The following is a 22907-nucleotide window of genomic DNA, read 5'->3' as shown; positions in this document are numbered from 1 at the left end:
TTACACTACACCAGGATTCTAGGTCACTCCTCTTCTAGTCAGCAGATAGTTTTGAAGTAGGGCTACTTTAGTCTTAAAGCATTTAGCAGTGCTGAGTGATGTACATCATTAAAAGAACAATTATTATTATTATTATTATTATTATTATTAACCTTTATTTATAAAGCGCTGTAAATGTACACAGCGCTGTACATACAATCTTTTTAATTAGACGGTTCCCTGCCCTCAGGCTTACAATCTAAAAAGACAAATGTGTTTGAATTACTGTGTAGCATTTCCATGTAACAAGCATGCATTTACAAACACATATACAGCGCGCCCGCGCCATACGTGGCCTTGAGCATACGCGCTCAAGCCGCGGGGCGGAAGGGGCGGCGCGTCCCATTCAATTGAATGGGCGTGCACACCCGTTGCGCCCCGCGCGCGCCCGCACCGCTGCGCCACCGCGCACGAGCCCCATTGTTCCAATGGGGCTCGAGCATAGGCGGAATTCGCCTTACGCGGAGGGATCCGGAACGGATCCCCCGCGTAAGGCGAGGACGGACTGTACTATCAAGCATGAAAATGAAGCTTGATAGCTGCTGGACACTTTATTCATTTCTAGTCTTAAATACACATCATAGGTTTCATTTCAATCATTAATATTAATAGTTAGCATAATATTGCCTTGTGACTTGATCACCATAATTGATAGCTATATATATATATATATATATATATATATATATATATATATTGGGTTAGCTACTTATGCTCTGCTGTCTTATTCCAGCATTAATGATTATAAAAGTATCCCACACAATCTTTAAACTGTTGAATCCTCTCCCTCTTAATTTGCATTGAAGTGAGTAAACTGTAATAAACCCCTTTTTTCTACAAGAACACATGCATGTGCAAGTGGCAGTATGGAAGAAGAAAAGGATTTGCATCACCATAGGATATAATAACATCTCGCTCCTCCAAATAACTTATGATCTCCCAAGGTTATGAGTACAACTTCAGTTCTCCAAAACAGATTCCCCAAGACTGTCTGACCTGCTTGGGTGACTTAAAGTATATACGCACTCCACAGTTGAATGCGCTTGATACTTACTGCTTTAACTGCATGACTCCATCTCAAGGATTCTTGTAGTTGAACATTCAGTGTTTTGTTTGTTTGTTTGTCTTTGTTTATTTGAGGTATTTGGACTTTTCTGAAGCCTGTAGTCAAAAAAATGATGAGGTGATAGTGATTTCCACGGTAGAATGAATGCAGCCTTCATCTCAAAAGTACTTCTCCCTTCAAAATGAGAGAAGTGACCTACATGAAGGAAGATCCAAATCGATCCTAGATGGATAGAAGGGCTGACAATGCTATCCTACAAGCTTCATAAATATATGAACTCAGAGCTTTGTTTATATTTCCCTTATTGTCTTGCATGAGTGAAAATTAATCTAGAGTAGTAGACATGTAAATATTCATCTGTTTTGTCCTTACATGCAAGGAAGAATAATTTCTGTAGTATTATTTCTGTTATTGGAGCAAGCAACTTTCCAAGCCACTTTTACCCTGTATAGTATTTGTAGGTGGTTTTTTTGTGCAGAAATACACAGATATTTTTGTGCAAGAATTGTGTTCTTGAGCAAACCTATCTCTTTGTCATTCTCTCCTAACGATTTCACTATTTCATCTCAAAGATTACTACTGTTCGCTCTGATATAGTCCCTCCTGATTCTTCTTCTAATCCTAATCTTCTATCACTCTCGCCTAAAAAAAATTTCTGTGTTTCTTCCTGTTTCTTTGGATGAACTCTCTATACTGCTGAACTCTTCCAAACCTGCAACTTGTTCTCTTGATCCTATTCTTACTTGTCTTCTAATTTCTATAGCTCCCTCTTTTCTGCCCTCGCTTCTCTATATCTTTAATCTCTCTCTCTCCAGGTTCTTTCCCTTCGGTCTTTAAACATGCTTTAGTTTCTCCTATTCTGAAAAACCTTCTCTTGATCCCTCTTCTTTGTCTAGCTATAATCCGATTTCTCTTCTTCCTTTTCTTTCTAAGGTTTTGGAACGGGTCGTTTATTCTCGCTGTCTTCAGTTTCTTGAAGCCAACTCCATTCTCAACCCCTTTCAGTCCAGTTTCCACCCACAACATTCTACAGAGACAGCTCTCACTAAGATCTCAGATGACCTTTTACGGGCCAAGGCTAATGGCCTTTACTCTGTTCTCATTCTTCTTCATTTATCTGCGGCCATTGACAACGTTGATCACAGTCATCTAGTTGACATACTTTATGACCTCAGGTTCTCGGACTCTGTTCTTGACTGGTTTAGATCTTATTTATCAGATAGATCTTTTGCAGTGGTCACAGGTGGTCAGACCTCGTCCTTTGTTCCCTTATCTGTTGGAGTTCCCCAGGTCTCTGTTGTGGGTCCCCTTTTGTTTTCTCTCTACACATTGTCCCTAGGAAAACTTAACAGCTCTTTTGGTTTTTCCTGTCATCTGGACACTCAGCTGTATATTTCCACCCCTGACCTTCCTCCAGGTCTTGAACAGCAAGTTTGTCTCTCAGTGGATGCGCTTTCAGCGTTTGAAGCTCAATATACCCAAGACAGAGCTTCTTGTCTTTCCACCTAAGCCCTCCCTCCAATACTCCTTTTCTGTTTCTGTTGATGACATCTCTATTTGACCGGTCCAGGAAGCCCGCAGTCTTGGTTTCATTTTTGATTCTTCTCTGTCATGTATCCCCCAGATCCAGGCCACAGCCAAGGTCTGTAGATTCTTTCTCTACAGTATTACTAAAATCCATCCCTTTCTTTCAGCCTCCACTGCCAAGACTCTGGTCAACTCTCTGGTTGTCTCACGACTAGACTATTGTAACTTCCTTCTGGCAGGCCTTCCTCTCTCTCACCTCCATCCTTTAATTTCTGTTCAGCATTCAGCTGCACACATTATTATATCCGCCCACCGCTCCCACCATATCTCTCCTTTATTATCATCCCTTCACTGGCTCCCCTTCTCCTTCCGTATTGAGTATAAGCTCCAGTTGCTGACTTTTAAAACCCTCCATGGGCTGGCCCTTCCTTATTTATCAGACCTTTTTTCTCCTCATCTTCCCGCTCGGGCCTGTCATGCCCAGCCTGGAGGATGGCTTGGAGGACTCAGAGGATGAGCTAGAGCCCCTGGGACCTGAACTTGTAATGGAGGAGCCAGAGCCCCTGGGGCTTGAACCTGTAATGGAGGAGCCAGAGGCTGGCCCTAGTTCTGCTGGAGCAGAGTCTATGGCCTCTCCAGAGGTTCAGCAGCCGAGCTTGCCGGGTGCCGAGGCTGTGGACATGGAAGAGGATCTGGGCAGTGTGCCTACCTTCAATGAGCGTCGAGCAGAAAGAGAGGGCCTTCGAAGATCTCGGAGGCTTTATCAGAAGCGTCTTTGTAATCAGACACAGCTGAAGGCCGGCTCCTTGCCTTCTTAAGCACCTGGAGCATGTGTGGTTCTTTGCCAGTGGATATCTGACTCTTTTAGAGGAAAGACTCTGTCTCTGGCTCCTTTGGCTTCTTGTCTTGACTACCTGGAAACCTTGACCTTGGACTGCTTCATCGACCTGCCTATCTGTTACCCTGAACCTCGGACCGTCTGACAATTCTCTTGGTAATCCCTTTTGCTAGAACTACTGTGAATCTCCAGGACTGTGTAGCTTACACTGACTTTGCTGTGCTGGGAGGGGGTTTGTTTGTTTGAGAACTAGCTGCCTTATCAGCCCTTTGGCTGCTTTCCCGGACAGGGCCTTCCATTCAGGTAGTCAGGGTCAGCTGTCCCAGCCTAGGATTTTCACTGCCCCATCCCGGATTCGTCCCTTTTCACTTGCTGCCCCTCACTCCTGGAACCTCCTTCCCCCATGAGCACGGATCATCACTTCTTTATCTAGTTTCAAAACTGAGCTGAAGACCATCTTGTTCAGAGAAGCGTTCCCAGGCATTGTGTGACTAGTATTTGCTATTTGACTCTTGTTTTATTGAACCCTTTCCTGTATTGTTATGTATTATTTATATGTATTATGCTATTATTTCTTAGATTGTACACCATGGGCAGGTTTACTTGTATCTATTTTATTGTTTGTATGTACAGCACTGTGCAAATCTACAGTGCTATATCAATAAAGCATAATAATAATAATAATAATAATAATAATAATAATAATCCCTCCTGTTTCCCATGCAAAAACCTCATGTTCCAGAAACATACATGAGAGGGTTGTGCAAAAAATTGCTATTTTGCACAAAAACTGGTTTTGTGTAGAATATTTTTCTCAAACATTTCAGGATCTGTGAATCCCAAGTGAAAACTGCAGAATTCTCATCTCTGCATTTTTATTTCTAGCTGGGTTTCATGAGTGTCAGAAACCCATTTTTGGCCACAAAACTAATAGCACTGAATATTTTTTTTCACCTCTAATTTAGAAACTTGAACAAGGAAGCCCTATATAAAAACTCTGCTGTGGCTTCTTTCTTTTCCGCTGTGCATGCCACCCAGTTCACTACCCAGGGTCCTCACGTCCAATAGGATTGTGAGATGGAACCTGTGGCTGGAGAGATGGTGTGCAATCAAAGTTGAACTTGGTCATGGTACCATGGGGGCGAGGAGCTCTGCAATTTCACCATCTAGAGAAGGGATGAGGGACTCCTGGCTGTACCAACTGTGTCCTTTGCCAGTTCCCCATCCAATCTGGAATTGTTGCCAGTATATTGCCCAGGGACAAAGTATCAAAGCAGTTCGAACAGTACAGGCCTGGAGAGTTTCACCTTGCTCCAATAAAGTCTGTGAGTCTTTTTCTTGTTCTTGGCCAAGACAGCCTATCCCAAGATCTTCCCGTTTTCCCCTTCTCAAAGTGGGAAGCTTTAAAACAAGTGTAGGCAATTCTGGGAGTGCTGACCTTTGATGGATTCAAGCCACTGCTAGAAGACCCTCCCCAAATTTCCCAAGGCTATAGTTCAGTGGTCCTTAATTCCTGTCTCTCTAGTGGAAGAATCTGAGGAGTTTAGTGGGGAGGTCTTGTCTCCCTTGGGAAGAGATACAGAGAGTCTTTCCAAGCCCATAGAGGTTGACCATCTTCATATAGATGACCTCTTCATGTGAGAACAGAAGTTCATTGCCAAGTACAGAATTTCTATCTTGTTTCCATGGTAGCCCACAACGGGTTCCTTGTTAACATTCTTCCCAGGACTCTAGAAGAGGTGGGAGAGAATGGCAAAAGCAGCATTGGTGCCTGGCCCGACCCACATTACCCAAGAACAAGATGACATGGGCACAACTGAACGGGCTCGAGCCCTCCAGTCCACACGGAAGCTGAGCATTGCCCCAAACATCCTGGAACTCCTGTCAATGCCTTGCTGCTTAGATGAACTAGAAGATGATTACAGGTAATGTTCCAAGTCTTCTTTGATGGAATAGACTAACAAAACAAAGTGAATTCAATGAATTCAAAGGGAGAAAAATGTGGTATGAGCATATGGAATAGTTTGTGGCTTCTCTGGACCAGAATATGGAAACATTGGCGGGATACAGACGGGCAAAAAGGGGTGTATTCATGACGTCATGAAGGTAGAGCCTTCAGACGGGCCTCACCTGAATGCCGCCATGAACACGCCCCCCGCACGCCTCAAGCGGGAAGAAGCGGCATTAAAAAGGTGCTGCTTTTCTCCGCTTCTTTTCCGTTTGATGCGCAGCTGCGCAGCTCCGTCTGTAAGCTGCTGCACCGGTACGCCAGAATTGCTACGCCGCAAATTTAAGTTGCCCATTTAAAAGCTCCGTGTCTGCTGCGTCGCATAATGAGTCGGGGTCCTGGAACATGCGCAGTTTGCAGTCAGGCTTTCATTGCAGCGTCAGCTGCCATGCAGGTGTGGAAGCTGCAGCACAGCTGCAGCGCATTTTAAGACTTGTAACCCTAACCCTAACCCTAACCCTAGAGCAACATGTACGCATGCGCTGCTTGGAAAGTTTGGACTTTAAAGTGAGCCCCTACACACATTCCTGTGCCATTTTCACCTAACAATAAAAACCGCGAAAACTGTAAATATTTACATATATACAAGGGAGGTTATGGGGGATGGCAGGGGGACAGTGGTGGCAGCGGAGACAGCTGTGGCTGTGCATTGCAGATTCAGCAGGAGCGCGGGGACCAAAGGAGAGGAGGCATCCATGATGCTGGTGACACTGGCAAAGTGCAAGTGGACAAGGATGCCAACACCAGCTGATCACCAGCTGGCAGGAGACCACCATTGTTCTTGGGCAGAGCGGGGGGAAAAGTTTTAAAGGGTCTTGGGCACTTTAAATGTGCCCATAGGCTTTCTGCCGCCGCTGCTTAGCGCTGCAGCTGCGCAGCTGCGCATCCGCCAGCCGGCAAAGGAAAAAAAAGCCCCATTTTTGGCCGCACGTGAGGAAGCTGCCTCTCTCTTTGCAGCGTCCTCCGAGGCGGCGGTTTGGAAACTGCGGGTCAGAAACGGCCCCAGGTGAGGCGTCTTCACTGCCCCCCATGTGGAAGCCCCATCTCCTGAGCCACGCCCCCGGGGTGGGCGGTCTGGAGGCTCCGTATTCAGCAGAATACACCTCCAAGACGTCTTCCCCTGCCCGTCTGTATCCCGCCATTGATTTTTTGGGACTACAGCTTCCTGAATCCTCCAGCTAGCATAGCCATTGGCCACACTGGCTAAAGTTTCTGGGAGTTGCATTCACCAAAAATAACTTTCTTAAGTCTTCTGGACAGCCTGCAGCTTCACTGTACACACACTTTTTCCCCCTCTTTGTGGTAATTACATTTTAATTACAGCCTTTCTTCTTCAAGGCCCAAGGTTGTGTACACAATTCTCCTTCATTTTGTTTATTTCCTAATTAAAGTATATTCTGATTCATCCCTGCTGCCACATGTGCAAGAAAGCTTCAAAATAATAATCACCACAGTTATAAACCCCAATCAATAGATGTTATGTCATTTAAAATAAAATAAAACAGTAGAAGTTGTATCTATCTACTTGCATAAGCCTCCTTGAGTCCCTGTACTGGGAGGAAGGTGGGGTATAAATAAACATCATTATTATTATTATTGCATGCTTTCAAACTGCTAGTTGGCAGAAGCTGGGACTAGTGACAGGAGCTCACTCCATCATGCCAATCTTCCGATCTTCCGATCATCAGAATTGATGTCTTAACCACTAAGGCACCACTTTCCATTCAGATAGCTGTGTAGCACCTTTGAGAATAACTGAGCAAAAGACATTGTAGTAACAAAGGTTAGGTCTTGAAAATGCTGTTGAAAGTACAGTATTGTTCCCTCTTTAGAAGGCTCCTCTTGAACACTGAGGCAGCTTGGATTATTATTATTATTATTAACCTTTATTTATAAAGCGCTGTAAATTTACACAGCACTGTACATACAATCTTTTTAATTAGACGGTTCCCTGCCCTTGGGCTTACAATCTAAAAAGACACGACACAAAAAGAGAAGGGAGTGCTGGTGGGGAAGGGGATGAGGTCCAGCAGTTCTTCTCTACCTCCAAGGCCTGGACCAAGGGAGATGGACCGGAGGGAGGGCTTGCCTTCTTAATGGATAGTTAATCTTCCAGGCAGGCCTGTTGGAGCTAGCCTGCCTCTCTCTCCTTCAAGATGGTGGATGAAGGGAGGGCTTGTCTTCTTCCAGGCAGGCCTTTTGGAGCTAGCCTGCCTCTCTCTCCCTCAAGATGGTGGATGAAGGGAGGACTTGTCTTCTTCCAGGCAGGCCTGGCCTGGTGGAGCTAGCCTGCCACTCTCTCCCTAGGGTTGCCATAACCCTCCTGCCGGTGGGACATTCCCAGTTTTTCACCACTAGGGGGCGTCCCTGCACGGTTTCCTCCTTGACTCCCGGCCTGTTGCCAATCTGGTGACTTTCACACCAAAATGGGTACTTTTCAAAGCTTTTGGTGTGATTTTAGTGGTTGATTTGAATGGTAATTTTGAGAGTTGAAATAAGTTCCAATTATTTTTATTCAATTAGGGCTGCGTTTTATTGCCATATTAACAGGGACTTTTCAGGGATTTTGACTGAATATTTGGTGAGAAATGGGGGGGATTTGGTGAGTTTTGGCCAAACGTTTGGGGAATTATCTTCGAGGCTTGTTGGCAACAGGAGGTTGCCAGATTCAGAAAGAGGAGCTCCTCCTTTGGTCCCAGCAAGGCAGCAGAGGGGAGAGGGCCATTTCCTTTGGCACCAAGGCGAGGATGATGATGAGGAAGAGGAGGAGGAGGTGCGTGGCCATTTTCAATATTTATTTTGCCCCTGTGTATTTTTTCTAACTTTGACTGCCAGGGCTCAATGCTCTGGAATTCTGGTGTCTGTGAGGCATTTGCCCTTCTCTGTCAGAGAGCTCTGGTGCCACAATAAACTACAATTCCCAGGATTCCATAGCACTGAGCCCTGGAAGTCAAAGCAGTGTGTTTTGGACACAGATATCCTCCTTTTGTGAGTTAATGAATGAATCCAGTCCCTATCCTTTATATCTCTCTCACACTCTGCACAAGTAATAACCCACTTTGAGACTGCTCTAACTCAATGGTAGGGAATCCTGGGAATGCTAGTGTTCGGGAGACATTGAGACTTCTCTGTCAGAGATGGCTCTGAGGCCACAATAGACTACAATTCCCAGGATTCCCCAGCACTGAGCAGTCTCAAACTGGACCATTTCCTCAGTGTGGATGCACCAGGTGAGGCATTCTGGGCACTGCAGTTCAACTACGTTTGGAGAATTATGTGACTCCCTTTCAGAGATAGCTCTGGGGCCACAGTGTACTACAATTCCCAGCATTCCCCAGCACTAACCCAGGACAGTTAAGTCACTCTCGAACTGGATTCTTTCCTCAGTGTGGATGCAGCTTTGGTGAGGATCTCTGGGCATTTCAGTCCAGCTATGTTTTATTTCTGCAGTGTATTTTGAATCAGAGACAAGGTGACCAGGCATCCTCCTCCTTTTCCAGGACATGTCCTCTTCTGTCAAATTTCAAAATGTCCTCCATTTTGATCATGCCTAAGAAACATGCATTTATATTAACATTTTTTAAAAAAAACATCAATTTTTTTCGCATGTCCTCCATTTATTTAAATTGTGTCCTACATTTGAAAATGTTGTCCTACATTTGTCCTGGTTTGGAGGTCCTGACTTATGGCAACCCTATCTCTCCCTCAAGATGGTGGCTGAAGGGAGGGCTTGATCTTGGATCTCAAGAGGAGAATCTCTTTTTGTCTTGCTAACGGAACTTAAAACAAATTTTATTTCCTGGAATACCCACATGGCCAGGAGAAATGGGCTGCCTGCATAAATTTCCCACCAATACAACCTGGACTGAGAACAGCCACATCTTGACAAAATACAGCCTTGCGACTAACATTGTCACATTTCCCCCCTCCTGTATGATTTTTAACATTTCTGACTTATGAAGAAGCCAATGAAGCCCTGAAATTTTGCAATATATATTTTGTGCATTTCATTTGGTCCCAGAAAGGTTTCACGGTTTTGTGGAATTTGGCTATTATGAATTAAAACAATTATATTTCTGAGCCATATTCTGAACCACCACCACCACCACCCATCTTCCTTGTTCTTAAAATATGGATGATAAACTTTCTCACATTGCTATTTGAAGAGTTTTCAGATGTGACGTGTTTAACACTACAGGGAACAGTTATATGTTGCAGAAATGCAATATGGGAGATGTTAACGCAGAGGGCTATTTAAAGACTATATTAACACTTGTTCCGAACTTGCCTTCACATAGTTTTGTAGTAAGAGTTCCCTCTATGAATGAGCTAAGTTTAACTTGAATGACGTACATGTTGACTCAGGCTTATCCCATAGCTGAAGGACTAAGCAGCTGCCATGTGCACCTGTTCTCTGCAGTTGGAAAATCTACTCATGGTTAGAATAGCAGCCACTTCAAGGGATGTGTTATGAACCTGTCCATGCAAAGGCCTTGTTAATCTAAATACCTGGCTCTTCTAATAATCTGACAGTGGAAGTCAATAAAAAGAGAAAAATAAGTCTCCCATAGAGCAACCAAAATATATTTTAAGTTGTTCCACTTAGCAGATTTACTATATGCTGAGCCCTATGTGTTGGAATGATTTGTTATTTGGACTTTTGCCTAGAGGTCCTATTCCCTCTGCTTTGAAAAAAAAAGCTGAAATATTGATGAAATAATAATTTATTATATTTTTATATTATTTCCTATGACAGCTAGACTAGGTAGATGAAGCCAGACAGACATCTGGAAAGTTTCTTCTATGAGACATACCTTGTGGACAACAGAATTCAGATAGCTGTGTAGCACCTATGAACACCTTTGAGACTAAGGCTCAGTACAGACTAGCGCTTTGCGTCGGTCTGGGGCTGTTTTTAGGATTTTTTAGGGCTGGGCATCTGCACACAGCCCTACAATTGCTGTGCAGACACCATTGTTGTGCACACTCAAAAATACAGGGGCGCGCAATTATGATGCCTGTGCGGCATGGTGCCCCAACAGCGGAGCACTGTGTGGATGTCATCAGCGCACACTAGGCACCCTAAAAGGAACCACTAGGCTGTGCCATTTGGTTGGCGCAGTCTCCATCTGGGGGAGAAAGGGCTGGCGTCTCTCCGCCCTTTTCTCCCCCTGTGTCTAGGCCCTAATTGAGCAAAAGACGTTATAACATAACTTTTTGTAAACTTTGGCCCAAAACAGATAGGGAAAAAGCACTGGCTTCGGGCCGCATTGGGGGTGTGGTGTTTAGATGACACATGACCCAAAAGTGACCGGTGGCTGTGCTGAGCCCACCCCAACCTAGAAAAGCCGGCACAAAAAGGAGTGGACTAAATACGCTCCTGCCAGCGGCTAGGTTTGGGACTGTGGCAGTGGCCCACTTCAAAAGTGGTCCAGTGTAGTTGTCGCAGTCCCAGTGCAATCCTTTTGACCCATCTGTTTCAGGCCATGGTCTACTTCCTCAGGTGCACGTATTTGTGTTCAACATTTCCTGATAGGTTTTGATAGTGAGAGGCTTTAGCTCTTCTATACTAGCTTGCCAGATGGGGCAGCAGTCAGGTGTTCCCCACAACCTATTGTATACCACATGATAATATCTGCTGTGTAAAGTGTGATACAGTCGGCCCTTCATATCCAAGGATTGTTTATCCACAGATTCAAGCATCATGGTTTGAAAATACTTTTTTAAAAATATATAAATTCCAAAAAGCAAACCATAATTTTGCAATTTTAATATCCATTGTATTTAATGAGACTTGAATATCCACAGACTTTGGTATCCACGGGCACCTTGAACCAAATCTCAGCAGATACCAAGATCCCAGTGTAAAATGGTTCTATTGGAATGACTGTTGGAAGCACTGGGCAAGCAAAACAAAGTTAGACAACTAGACTGTGCACTAGGCTTGAGCAAAATCTGAACAACTAGACTGGAAGGCCAGTAATAGGGAAATCCTGTGTTACTTTCCTGTGTCAGTATGCTGTGTAGTGAAAATCCAGTGTCAGTAGGCTAAAAGTTTGTTCTGTTGCAACTTGATTTAGGTCTAAACTGCACTGCAGAAATAATGCAGTTTGACACTGCTTTAATTGCCATGGCTCAATGCTATGGAATTCTGGGACTTGTAGTTTTGTGAGTTATTTAGACAGAGATATTCCCTGTCAGAGAGCTCTGGTGCCACAACAAACTTCAAATCCCAGAATTCCATAACATTGAGTGACCATTAGCATGCAGCCATTAGCACTTTTGTGGTAGAACAGAATTTCTATATTCTCTGTTTCAATAAAATAGCAACAGCCCACAAATGTTGACTCTTAATTTCTTTAGAATACCAGCCAAACAACAATGATACATCCAGTGTTGATAAATAATGGACAATAAGAACAGTTATTTGGAAATACATTTCTTAAAATTAATAGGATTTCCAAGTAAATGTGTTAAGGTGCCTATAATAGGAAGAGAAATTGATAGTTTTGCTGATCATCACTACTTTAAGCTTTATATCTATTAAAATCTTTTGTTGTTTACAGTGACTTTTTGTGGGGCCCAAAGCCACAATCCCTGCTTTGGGATGCCAGTGCTTTATCAGTGACCTCTGTGTTTTGTTTCATTTTGTTTTAAATCTGTAGGCCTAGAATTTCAGACAACCTCAAGATAGGTTTTGCAATCTCTGATCATGCCACTCAAACTGATATAAGTGAAATAGGAGATGTAAAAGAATTTATGACAACAACAAGAACTTTGCTACAGGTAAGCTATTTTCAATCATGAATTAGGTAGAACTTTGTTCAAGTGCATATCAGGCACAGTGGTCATTTATTTAAGCTAGTCATCATGAAAGAATTATGTGCAACGCTTGGCTGTATTTTAATCATTGCAGCTGAACACCTGTACTCATGTTTTCTTTGGAAATCATGGTAAAATTAACATTGCCTTTTCTTCAAAACCTCTGTTGGTCACTGTTTCTTATCAACTTCTGGATTGCATATCTAAGGGAAAAGTGAGATCACAGTGATTAGGACCTTGTTATACATAGAACAAGAACATGCAGCTATGATAGCTGAGTGGTGGCTAGGCTTGGGTGCCCCTCCTCAGTCTGGCTTTCTGGGACTGGACATGGACTGTCCTGCTTTACAGAGCATTCTTTGAAGTTCTGCGATGGTGTCACTAGGGTTGATGTCACCCCAGTATGATAACACATGCTATCACTCCCAGGCTGTTGGAACAACTCCATCTCCCCTCCACCAGCCATGCCACCTCTACTGTGGTGAGGATGGGGTGCTTCCAGGGCCGGCTCATCCATACAGGTGAACTAGGCAGCTGCCTAGGGTGGCAAAATTTAGGGGCGATGGGGTGACTTTTTTTGTACAATTTTTTGGCTTTTTGACTAATTCTCAATACTATGACGAGAGATTGGAACCTAAGTTTTATGCTTTAACAAACAAAACACTGGAAATCAAGGGGTGAAAGTAATTATGAAGGGTGACAAAATATTTCTCACCTAGAGTGGCCAGATACCTAGAGCTGGCTATGGGTGCTTCCACTGCCTGGTGACCTTTTCCAGGTCTGCAGGACTAGCAGACCTGCCAGAACCAGGAGGAAGCACCTTTCCACCAGCAGCTGCTGGAGTGAAGTGTGATCTGCTCCTGCTGCCCAGATCCGAAAGGAGCTGTTGGCCAGCAGCAGTAGCACCGCACCTCTAACAGCAGCCATAACTAAAGGATGACAGAGGCTCCCTGGCTGGTGGACGCAGGTGACCATAGGGGCTTGGGACAGACAGGTGTAAGCAGTCCTCACCCGCTAGCAATGTTCCCGAAGGTCAATACTCTGTTTGAAGGCTTCATCTATTGCAAGGGTGGGGAAAATGCAACCCATAAACAGTTTATGTCCTAATCGCCACTTTCGCACTCCCTGAAGCCCCTTGGCTGTCCTCCAAAGCTTCCCAAGTTTTTTTTTTTAAAATTCTGGGACAATTTTGGGGCAATTTTTAAACCTGAAAATGTCTTCAAATGCAAGAATTTCCTCTTTTTTGGCAATGTGTAGATGGCCACACTATCTTAGACATATGTGTGTGTGTGGAGGATATATGTGTGTGTGGAGAATGCTATAGGTGTGCTTGGTACCTGTCTTGTGTAAAGAAATGAGATACAGAAGAAATTATTTTCGATACATGTTAATATTAATCTGTTTGCATTCTCAGTTCACAAACTCGGTCTATGAGGAGTTTGCAAGGTATAAAAGTGTCCTCCAAGCCCAGTATGAGGAAAAAATAAAGGAGCATGCATCCAATCTCTGGACAGAAATAAGTGACAGACTTAAATATATTGAGGACTTTTATAAGCAGGTACATATTAAATTTCCTAATCATTTAGTATCAATGTCTCGGTTCTGATTTCTTCTGGTAATCAAAAGGTGTTTCTATTGTTTCCTAGAAATATGTGGCAGTTGGGAAAATCACACTCTCTTAACCTCAGAAAAAGGCAGTGGGAAACTCCTTCTGAATTAATCTTGCCAAGAAACCCCCATGATAGGATTGCCTTGCCTTAGGGTTGCCATAATTTTGTTTGTTTGTTTGTGTGATATCCTGCTTTTCTCCCAGAAGGGACCCAAAGTAGCTTATACCAGACATTAAAGCAATATAGCAGAGTTAGTCTGAAATCCAAAAATGAAAAAACTAAATACAATCCATTTCAAAACATTGAACAGTTAAAAGCATATTAAAATCTCTTACACATTAACTATAGTACACCTGTTGCTCTACTCCAATCAAAACTGAAAGCTTGTTTAAATAAGAAAGTCTTTATCTGCTGGCAAAAAGAGGGTAGGGCAACTTAGCCTCCTTTGGCAGAGAGTTCCATAGCCTGGGAGAAGCTACCAAGAAGGCTCCCTCCTGGATCCTCACCAGCAGTACCTGGTGATGAGACCAAGAGAAATCCCTCCTTTAAAGATCTTAAATCTCACATAGGCTCATATAAGGAGATACAGTCTTTCAGATAGCTATCTGAAGCCCTTACTTAACCCAAGTATAAAGAGCTTTATAGGTCATAACCAACATGAAGGCATGCAACAACAATATGTGTGATTGTCATACATATGTCATGCCAGTGGTCAGGAATTGTGGAAGCTGTGATCTAAAGCAACTGGAGGTATGATAAGATGTTAAGAGGCTCAGAGAGGCCAGATGATGATCTTATTTCTTTCTTTCTTTAGAATATATATACCCTACTCTTCAGCCAAAAGGCTATTAGAGCGGCTTACTTTTTTTTTTAATTAGACAGTTTCCTGCCCTCAGGCTTACAATCTTCAAGCTCTTTTGAGCCTTGTGAGTATATTCCATTGTGCTGAATGCAGTCTTAGGTTGTTCCAGTCAGATACTTTGTAGCACTGTCAATCAAAATATATTGTGCAGGTATTCCATCTTTTATTCCACCATAATAATTCCACAGGATTCCCTAGCACTGAGCCAGGGCAGTTAAAGTAGTCTCAAACTGGATTATTTCTGCACTGTGTTTTGGAGACTGACAGCTTTTATCAGGCCAACACTTTCATGCACTATTATCTGCTTCATTAGATCCAGGTTTAATGAAGTGGACTGCTTGTGCCAAATAAAGACTTTTGTTCTTGAAGGTACCAGAGGAATCTCTGCTGGCTTATCAGCATCAAATTAACGTAGGTACTGATTGAAAATCTCTACAACAGATTTTCTTTGCTAAATTTTTTTTTAAAAGGAAGAAAGTGTTGGGAAGCACAGGAGGGTTACAAATCAAAGATGACAACTTCTGGGCCCCATGTGAAATTTCTTGTGTGGAGTGAGCAGACAATAAATGCCTCATCTGAAAGCACCCCTAAAAGACTGCATTCAGATACACAATATACAGTAAATACAAATCTAAAATTCAGTGTCACTAAAATGAGTGGTACTTATGAATGAGTGCAGTTGCATAGGAATATGCTGCTATCCTTGCCACACACCAAGTTGCTGTCAGCTAAAGCAGAGATGAGAAACATAGTCTTCCAGATGTTGTTGGACTGCAACTTTCCTTTCCCTCACCATGAGCTGTGTTGGCTAGAGCTGATAAAGTTTACACTGCAAATAACATCTAGAGAGCTATATGGAGCGTGTCCAGAGGAGAGTGACCAAAATGGTGAAGGGTCTGGTAACCATGCCTTATGAGGAGAGACATAGGGAGTTGGGTATGTTTAACCTGGAGGTTTTTAAACATAGACTGGATAGCCATCTGTCAGGGGTACTTTGATACTTTGTTCCTGCATTGCAGGGGGTTGGAGTGGATGGTCTCTTCCAACTCTATAATTCTGTGATTCTAGTTTTCCCAACCCTACACAGGAGGATAGATTATTTTACTTCTGCTGCTGAAGTTCAGTTTGTTTATAGCTTTTGAGTCAGCAGTAGTTTACTAGAAGGAATCTCTGCAGAGATATCCTGCTCCCACAAAAGAAAAACATTATTTATATTAATCCAGCCATCTCCACAAAATCACAATGGACAATAAAAATGAGGGAGACTCCTAACTGCCACTTGAGAGTGATGATGACATCTGCCAGATGGGGTAAATCAAGATAAGATTTTTTATTGTATAGATAGTAAATAGGATATATATCTCTGTATAGTTGCGCATGTACCTCATAGAATCATAGAATCCTAATGCTGGAAGGAATTACAAGGCGCTCTAGTCGTACCCTTTGCCATGCAGGAATGTACAAGTAAAGCACTTCTGAACAGTGCTCGTCAAACATTATTTCAAAACTTCCAAAAGTAGAGAGTCCACCACCCTCTTAGAAATTCTCTTCTACTGTCAAACAGCTATTACAGTAAAAAAGATATTCTTAATATTTAGGCGGAATCTCATTTCTTGTAATTTGAATCCATTGGTTCATCTTCTAGTCTCTATAACAGCAGGAAACAAGCTTGCTTTGCCTTCAACATGACTTTCTCTTGGGATATTTAAAGATGGATTTCATGCCACCTCTCAATCTTCTGTTCTCAAGGCTAAACATACCCAGCTCCCTCAATTGTTCCTCACACTCCTTGTTTTCCAGACCTTTGATCATTCTGGTCACCTTTCCCTGGAGATGTTCCATCTTGTCAACATCCTTCTTGAACTGTACCTTCTAGAAATACTGTAGGGTCCTGAGGGCATTCACACACTGGCTGGGAACTCGTTTGTTCAGAGTAGTAATTTTGTAGGATTGATCATAGTTTGGAATTGTTCCTTTTGGGGGAACTACAGCTCTCAGCCTTTGAAGTTCTGCAGTGGCAAATCTCTGAACAAATCTTGCCAAGAAAACTCCATGATACCTTAGGGTTTTCATAAGTTGGAAATGACTTGAACACACACAACAACAACAGGAACAACCTGCTCTCAGATTCTGGGTGTTATCCAAAGAAGCAGCTTTTCTAAGCTCTAGAACTGATTGGTTTCAGTGCTACCTCTGACCGGTAATCTATTTAAACATTAGACTTGGGCTGCATCTACACTGCAGAATTAGCGCAGTTTGACACTATTTTAATTGACATGACTTAATGCTATGGAATTCTGGAGTTTGTAGTTTGTGAGCTCTGTAGCCTTCTCTGTCAGACAGCTCTGGAGCCACAACAAACTACAAATCCCAGGATTCCTTGATGGAATCATGACAGTTAAAGTGATATCAAACCTCATTAATTCTGCAGTGTTGCAGCAGCCTTGGCTGGAATTAATAAAGCTTTTTTGAAATGGTACACCCTATTTATTCTATGAACAGAAGATAATGCTATTGAAATTATGTAAGGTTTGTAAATTGGTCAGACAGCTTCTGGTTCATTCTGCTTGCTATGTTTCTTTGTTAACATTTTTGAAAGGTATGATACTGCATGGAACTTAAATACATGTTCCATTGAAATCAGTGTGCCTTACTCCCAGACTAATAAATATAGAATGACAGTCTTATACTATAAACTAAGTTTAGTCTGTGACATTAGCTGAACTTTCAAAATGCTAGAAATTCCCATTGCATTTCTGTGCATTGGTAAGATGTAAGTATGTACTGTAGTAATAAAAGAGAACCCTGAATGCCTGAAATTTGGCATGGGAGCTAGGGGGACCCAAGACTGTGTAACCCATGGTTACCTTTATTCGTTAGTTAACTTTAATTAATTTTAATTCATTGGTATGTTTGTAAACATCTGTATACACTAGGTGGCAGACCTCTCTAACCAGCACATTGTTTTGCAATCCAAACAGTGTGAAGCCGTGGGGGAATCTAAGAGACATTTTTATGAGTCTGTGACTTTCTTTATATAGTATTTTCCCCATGGGAATGGAGTGGCTAGAACCATTCCTTAAAGGCCTTGCTTCAAGACCTTAGAGTAATAGATTAAGAAATACTGCAACCTGTAGAAAGTTGGGTATATTTGTTCATTTGCGATAAATTTAAAATTGCATATAGAATAGAATGGAATGGAATAGAATATTTCTAGGCATGGAGTCCTCATACATGTCTTTATTTTTTAAAAAAACTAAACTGTTCTATTATCATGTTTTGAGAAGATGCTGGAACATTTAAGCTTGAGCAATGTTTGTTGCAACAGACCGCACAATCCCTGTGCATAGTTACTCAGATGTAAGTCTTACTGCATTTAGTGTAACTTAATGCCTGATGTGTGTGTATATTTGAAACCAGAGGTACTAAGCATAATGGGGCTCTGGCTGGGAAGCATGTAGCCCCCTCCCAATCTTGTTAGCAACTCGCATATGTCCTGCCCATCATAGGCAGTGATGGGGGGTGGTAGTAGTTGCCATCTGACAACAGCTGGAAGCCCACGTGTTCACCTTCCTGGTCTGCACCATTATTCTGCTCATTAATCTGCAACATTCCAACCAAATTCAAAATAGCTACCCTCTGGGTAGGATCCGGGGATACAATTCTCCTCCAGTGTTTACACATGCAGTCAAGATCACATGATCCAAACATCAATGGAATTGCATACAACTCCATGGTACTCAGCAAAGGAAAGGGATGGGATATAGGCTTGTAGATTTTCCTAAATGCAATCTGTTATGACTTCTTCCACCACTTCCGGAACGATCCTCATTAGCTATTGCCACTGGGCTGTTCAGTCCACTGAACAAATATGGCCAGGGGTTTACTCAGGACTAGAGTGAAAAAGAAGGCAGCTCAAAAACAAACGTATTTGTAGGCTGCATTTTAGCAATAGTTTGGACTACACATTCTACAGCCAGCATGGGAGATTCTGGGAGTTGTAATTGAAAGAATAATTTTCCATGTTTATTTTTTAAAGCAGTAAAAATGAATAAATGTTAATTTTGTGATGAAAAGGATAAATTTATCTTGGATAGGACATTTATACAAATTTTAATAAAAGGCATTATTAAATTTTAATAAATTGTTTCAATAATTCATAAATGTGTACTCTTCTTCCTTCTCCCATATAATTACAGAAAGAAGTCAAGATGCGGCATAGTTTCCAACAACAATTATGTGATGCACTAGCAATTCTTCAAGCACACTATGCAGTAAGTTAAAAAAATCTTGCTACCATGTGTATTTTGTGTGTCTAATATCTAGTGGAACACTGTTCATCTGCCTGCACTTTCTCAGATCTGGCATCTGCCCTTAGTTATGGGACTAATAGACCTTCCTGTGAGCCAATAAAACACTTCTCATAGCTGGGAAAAGTGATTACTGGCTGAGGAATTCTGATCCCACACAGTAGGTTTTTACAAGCTCTGACAGCTTTTATAATAAGTTGCTAAAGTCTCTGGGCCATTATAAAATTACATATGGTACACTAGGATTGATTCCATCCACTGGTACAAACAAATGTAATAGCTGTCAAGTTAGGTAAAGACACCAAAGTGGAGCTCCCCTGATGTCATTTTGGCTACCTCTTTCCTTCCTCCTCAGCTACTGAAAATTAACAAAAAAAGAACAATTTGCTAATGCCTGGGAGTGCTTCTGGATCCATCACTAAAAATGATAGCTTTGATAGATGTGATGACCAGGAGTGCTTACTGTCAGTTTCATCTGTTATGCCAGTTGCACCCTTTCCTGCATCTGGGGGAACCTAAAGATGATAGCGCACATCCTGGTAACATCAAGGCTGGACTTTTGTAATGTGCTGTACATTGGGCTTTCTCTGTACCAATCTGGAAATGCCAAATAGTTTAAATACGGCAGCAGGATTGGTACATCCAGGACTGATCATATCAAACCAATATTAAAATCACTCCACTGACTGCCAGTTAATTTCTGGACAAGCTACAGAGTGTTGGTTATTACCTTTAAAATTCTACATGGTCTGGGTCAAGGTTACCTATGGGATTACTTCTTCCCATATAATATACCCTGTGCACTCAAGTCCTCTGGGGAACATTTACTACGGTCAGCCAGGACTTATTTGGAGGTTTAAAAATTCCTTCTCTTTTTACTTTTTAACAATAAAGTAACAACAATAATCATCGTGATTTATTTGGAAATGATTGTTTTTAATAGATTGAAAATGATTTTTAAAAGGCATGCTCAGGTGAATTGCCGTTTACTTTTAAAAGTTACATTTTGGGAATTACATCTCCTAGTACCCCTCAGCTAATATGGTCATATTGACTAGGGATTTTCTTGTCCAAAAAAGGAGCTTGTCCAAGTTCTGGCTAAAGAACCCTAATTGTTCTACTGCTTTAGCAGCAGAGTTGGTTATCTTGACATAGAACTGTCAAATTCAAATATGATTTAGGGTTGCAAAATAAAACTTGTGGCCATCAATAATTGTTGTGCTCTAGTTTGACATGAAGCTCTTGGGGTCTCTCACCAGTGTTCTTGCTTGCTTTAACAGAAATATTTTAGCATAGAGAAAGAAATATATGGAGAAGATGATGACTCAATAGCCAGAAAGTTTGAGAGGTTAAGGAGTGAGCTTGATGAGCAGGCTACTACAATCCAAAGTCTAGAAGAAGAGCTGCAGGAGTATAAAGACCGAGAAAAGGTATGCTGTTTTGCAAAGTCTTAAGAATGGATTTTATGTACTGTATTTGTAAATAGGAGTCAATGTGGTGTGGTGGTTTAAGTGTTTGGGACTACAGCTCTGGAGAACAGAGTTCAAATCCCCACATGGGCATGAAAACACAGTGGATGACTTTGGACAAGTCACACTCTCTCAGCCTCAGAGGAAGGCCAAAGCAAACGTCCTCTGAACAAATCTTGGCAAAAAACAACAACCCTCCAACAAAATTCCTGCAAACGTGAAATAACGTGAAAATAAACCGAAGGTAAAATGGAGGAAAACAGCAGCTTTTTACTTTTGGGAAATACTGAAAGTAAAAAGCTGCCATTTTTCTCCATTTTACCTTATCTTTATTTTTGCATTATTTCACATTTGCAGAAACATTGTGTGATAAACGTCCCACATTTGCGTTGTTTGTTTTTTTAAAAATTTAAATCAAGTTTAAATTCCGTTTCTGATTTGCTTTGTGTATATATTTATATGTGATACTCCTCCTTCCCATGGTATTCTCACAACAATCCTGTCAGCCTAAGATTAGGAGTAGTCTGAGATCATCCATTGAGATTCATGGCCCAGTGAGGATTTGTATCTGGATCTTTTGAGTCTTAAAGCCTATGTAGGATATAGCTGACATTTGAGGCTTCTTTGCGGACACACACGATTTCACTTCTCTGATGAGTCCCATAAAATGTGAAGAATAATTTTTTTATTTTGGTGTGGATGGGATCCAGAGAACCATTTAATATATGCTTAAGGTTGTGGCTGCACCTAAAAGGATTTTTGACTGTTTTTTATCTTTCATCAACACAAGCTGCTATCACACTGCAAAAATAAAGCCATGACTCAATGCTATGGGGTTCTGGGATTTGTAGTTTTATGAGATATTTAGTCAGAGAGCTCTGTTGCCCCATCAAATTCCAAAGCCCAGAATTCCATAGCATTGAGCCAAGGAGATTAAAGAGATGTCAAGCTGCTTTATTTCTGAAGTGTGGCAGCAACCACAGACTTCTCTTTGCTTTAATTCTAAAAGGAATGAGGTGTTACAGCTGACACACAATGTCAATCAGACAGTACATATTTATTAACAGAGTTTGGAAAAGTGACCTTTTTGGGGCTATAATTTCTAGTCTCCTCTGGTAACATGGCTATTGGCCATATTGGCTATGGGATTCTGGGAGTTACACTCCCCCCCAAAAAAACAACCCCACATTAACAAGTTCTTTTTGTTCCATTGATAACTCCATGGAATTGGCAAGGAAGTTACTTGTTAAAAAAAAAAACCCTGACTTTGTGGAGGTAAGCAGAATCCTTTGATTATTGCAAAGGAAGTAGCCATTATGAGGTAAGAAAGAAATGCTTCTTCCATTCCAGTAATAAATATGAGCATAGGTCAACCAGGGTTAAGAGAAATTTACAGCCTTCTCATTTTACTGGAGAATTAATAATCATATTTAATATCTCTCTCCCATTGACTGGCTTGGAGTGTGCCTTTTGCATATCATTACTTGAAATAACCATTAGTGCAGCGTTTCTGCAGTAACATAACAAAATTAAGTTGTTGCTTTAATTTAGTGAAATCCACTTAATTTGCATTGTTTTCTATTATCTATTCGTTCCCGGAATAACACAGCTTGTACGACTGCCCCCTCTTGTGGATTCTGATCATGCAGACACAGTGATTTAGATATTCCATGGGACTGCAAAGTCTCACTCGTTCCTGCCCATTAATCCTTTCTATAAAGTTCACTTGGATTCTGTATTCTGAATCGATGTAACCTAATCCATGAATATTCCTCTATGGATTTTTTTAATTTGCATCAAATGTTGTTGGAATTAATAGCCCAGAATCTATGGCTGGACTTTCAAGGATGGGCAGCTGTACAATTATTTTGATTTCTTTTCTCAGTGTTATTTTCTAATGCATACAGCATAAAAAGGAGCAAGGGAGGGAGGGAGGGAGGGAGAGAAAAATGTGGCAGCACCTTTAAGACTAACTGATTTTTATTTTAGCATTAGCTTGCATAGGTATAAACTCACTTCTTCAGATGTGTAGTATTAAGGCCTCACGTATAAACATTTTTATTAGTAGAATTTGTAGTGATGGACAAGTGTAAGGGATTAGGGGACCACATGACCACTTTGTGGTACCTTGGAGGGTTACATCCTCAGAATAAAAAACTTTGCTTCAAATGCACCGAAGGATACCTTTGGAGCAAAAATATTTTTGGGATTCTAGCGGGCCCTGAAAACCTCAAATATGGTTTCAGGGCTTCATGCAGCCCATAGGCTTAACTTTTCTCTCCTTGATCAATAGGATCATTCTATAGTAAACACCTGGAAATTCACAATGCTCTTCCTGGTACCTCACCCTACAACT

General features: G+C 41.7%; 1 protein-coding gene across 3 annotated transcripts in view; it reads left to right on the top strand.

The window, feature by feature from the left end:
* CUNH10orf67 (chromosome unknown C10orf67 homolog) overlaps window positions 1-22907 on the top strand; it is a 77322-nt gene that overhangs the window by 14949 nt on the left and 39466 nt on the right. For all 3 annotated transcript variants that reach the window (XM_089533364.1, XM_089533365.1, XM_089533363.1), the window contains 5 exons: window positions 5197-5395; window positions 12144-12264; window positions 13715-13858; window positions 18972-19046; window positions 20363-20512. In XM_089533364.1, the coding sequence (XP_089389490.1) occupies window positions 5220-5395; window positions 12144-12264; window positions 13715-13858; window positions 18972-19046; window positions 20363-20512 (666 nt within the window). In that variant the 5' untranslated portion in view covers window positions 5197-5219. The remainder of the gene's footprint in view (window positions 1-5196; window positions 5396-12143; window positions 12265-13714; window positions 13859-18971; window positions 19047-20362; window positions 20513-22907) is intronic.

Source organism: Sceloporus occidentalis, unplaced genomic scaffold, assembly GCF_023333645.1.
Source record: "Sceloporus occidentalis isolate IW3139 unplaced genomic scaffold, rSceOcc1.0.p SCAF_7, whole genome shotgun sequence".
NCBI classification, from domain to species: Eukaryota; Metazoa; Chordata; class Lepidosauria; order Squamata; family Phrynosomatidae; genus Sceloporus; species Sceloporus occidentalis.
This window is presented reverse-complemented; position numbering and strand designations above follow the sequence as displayed.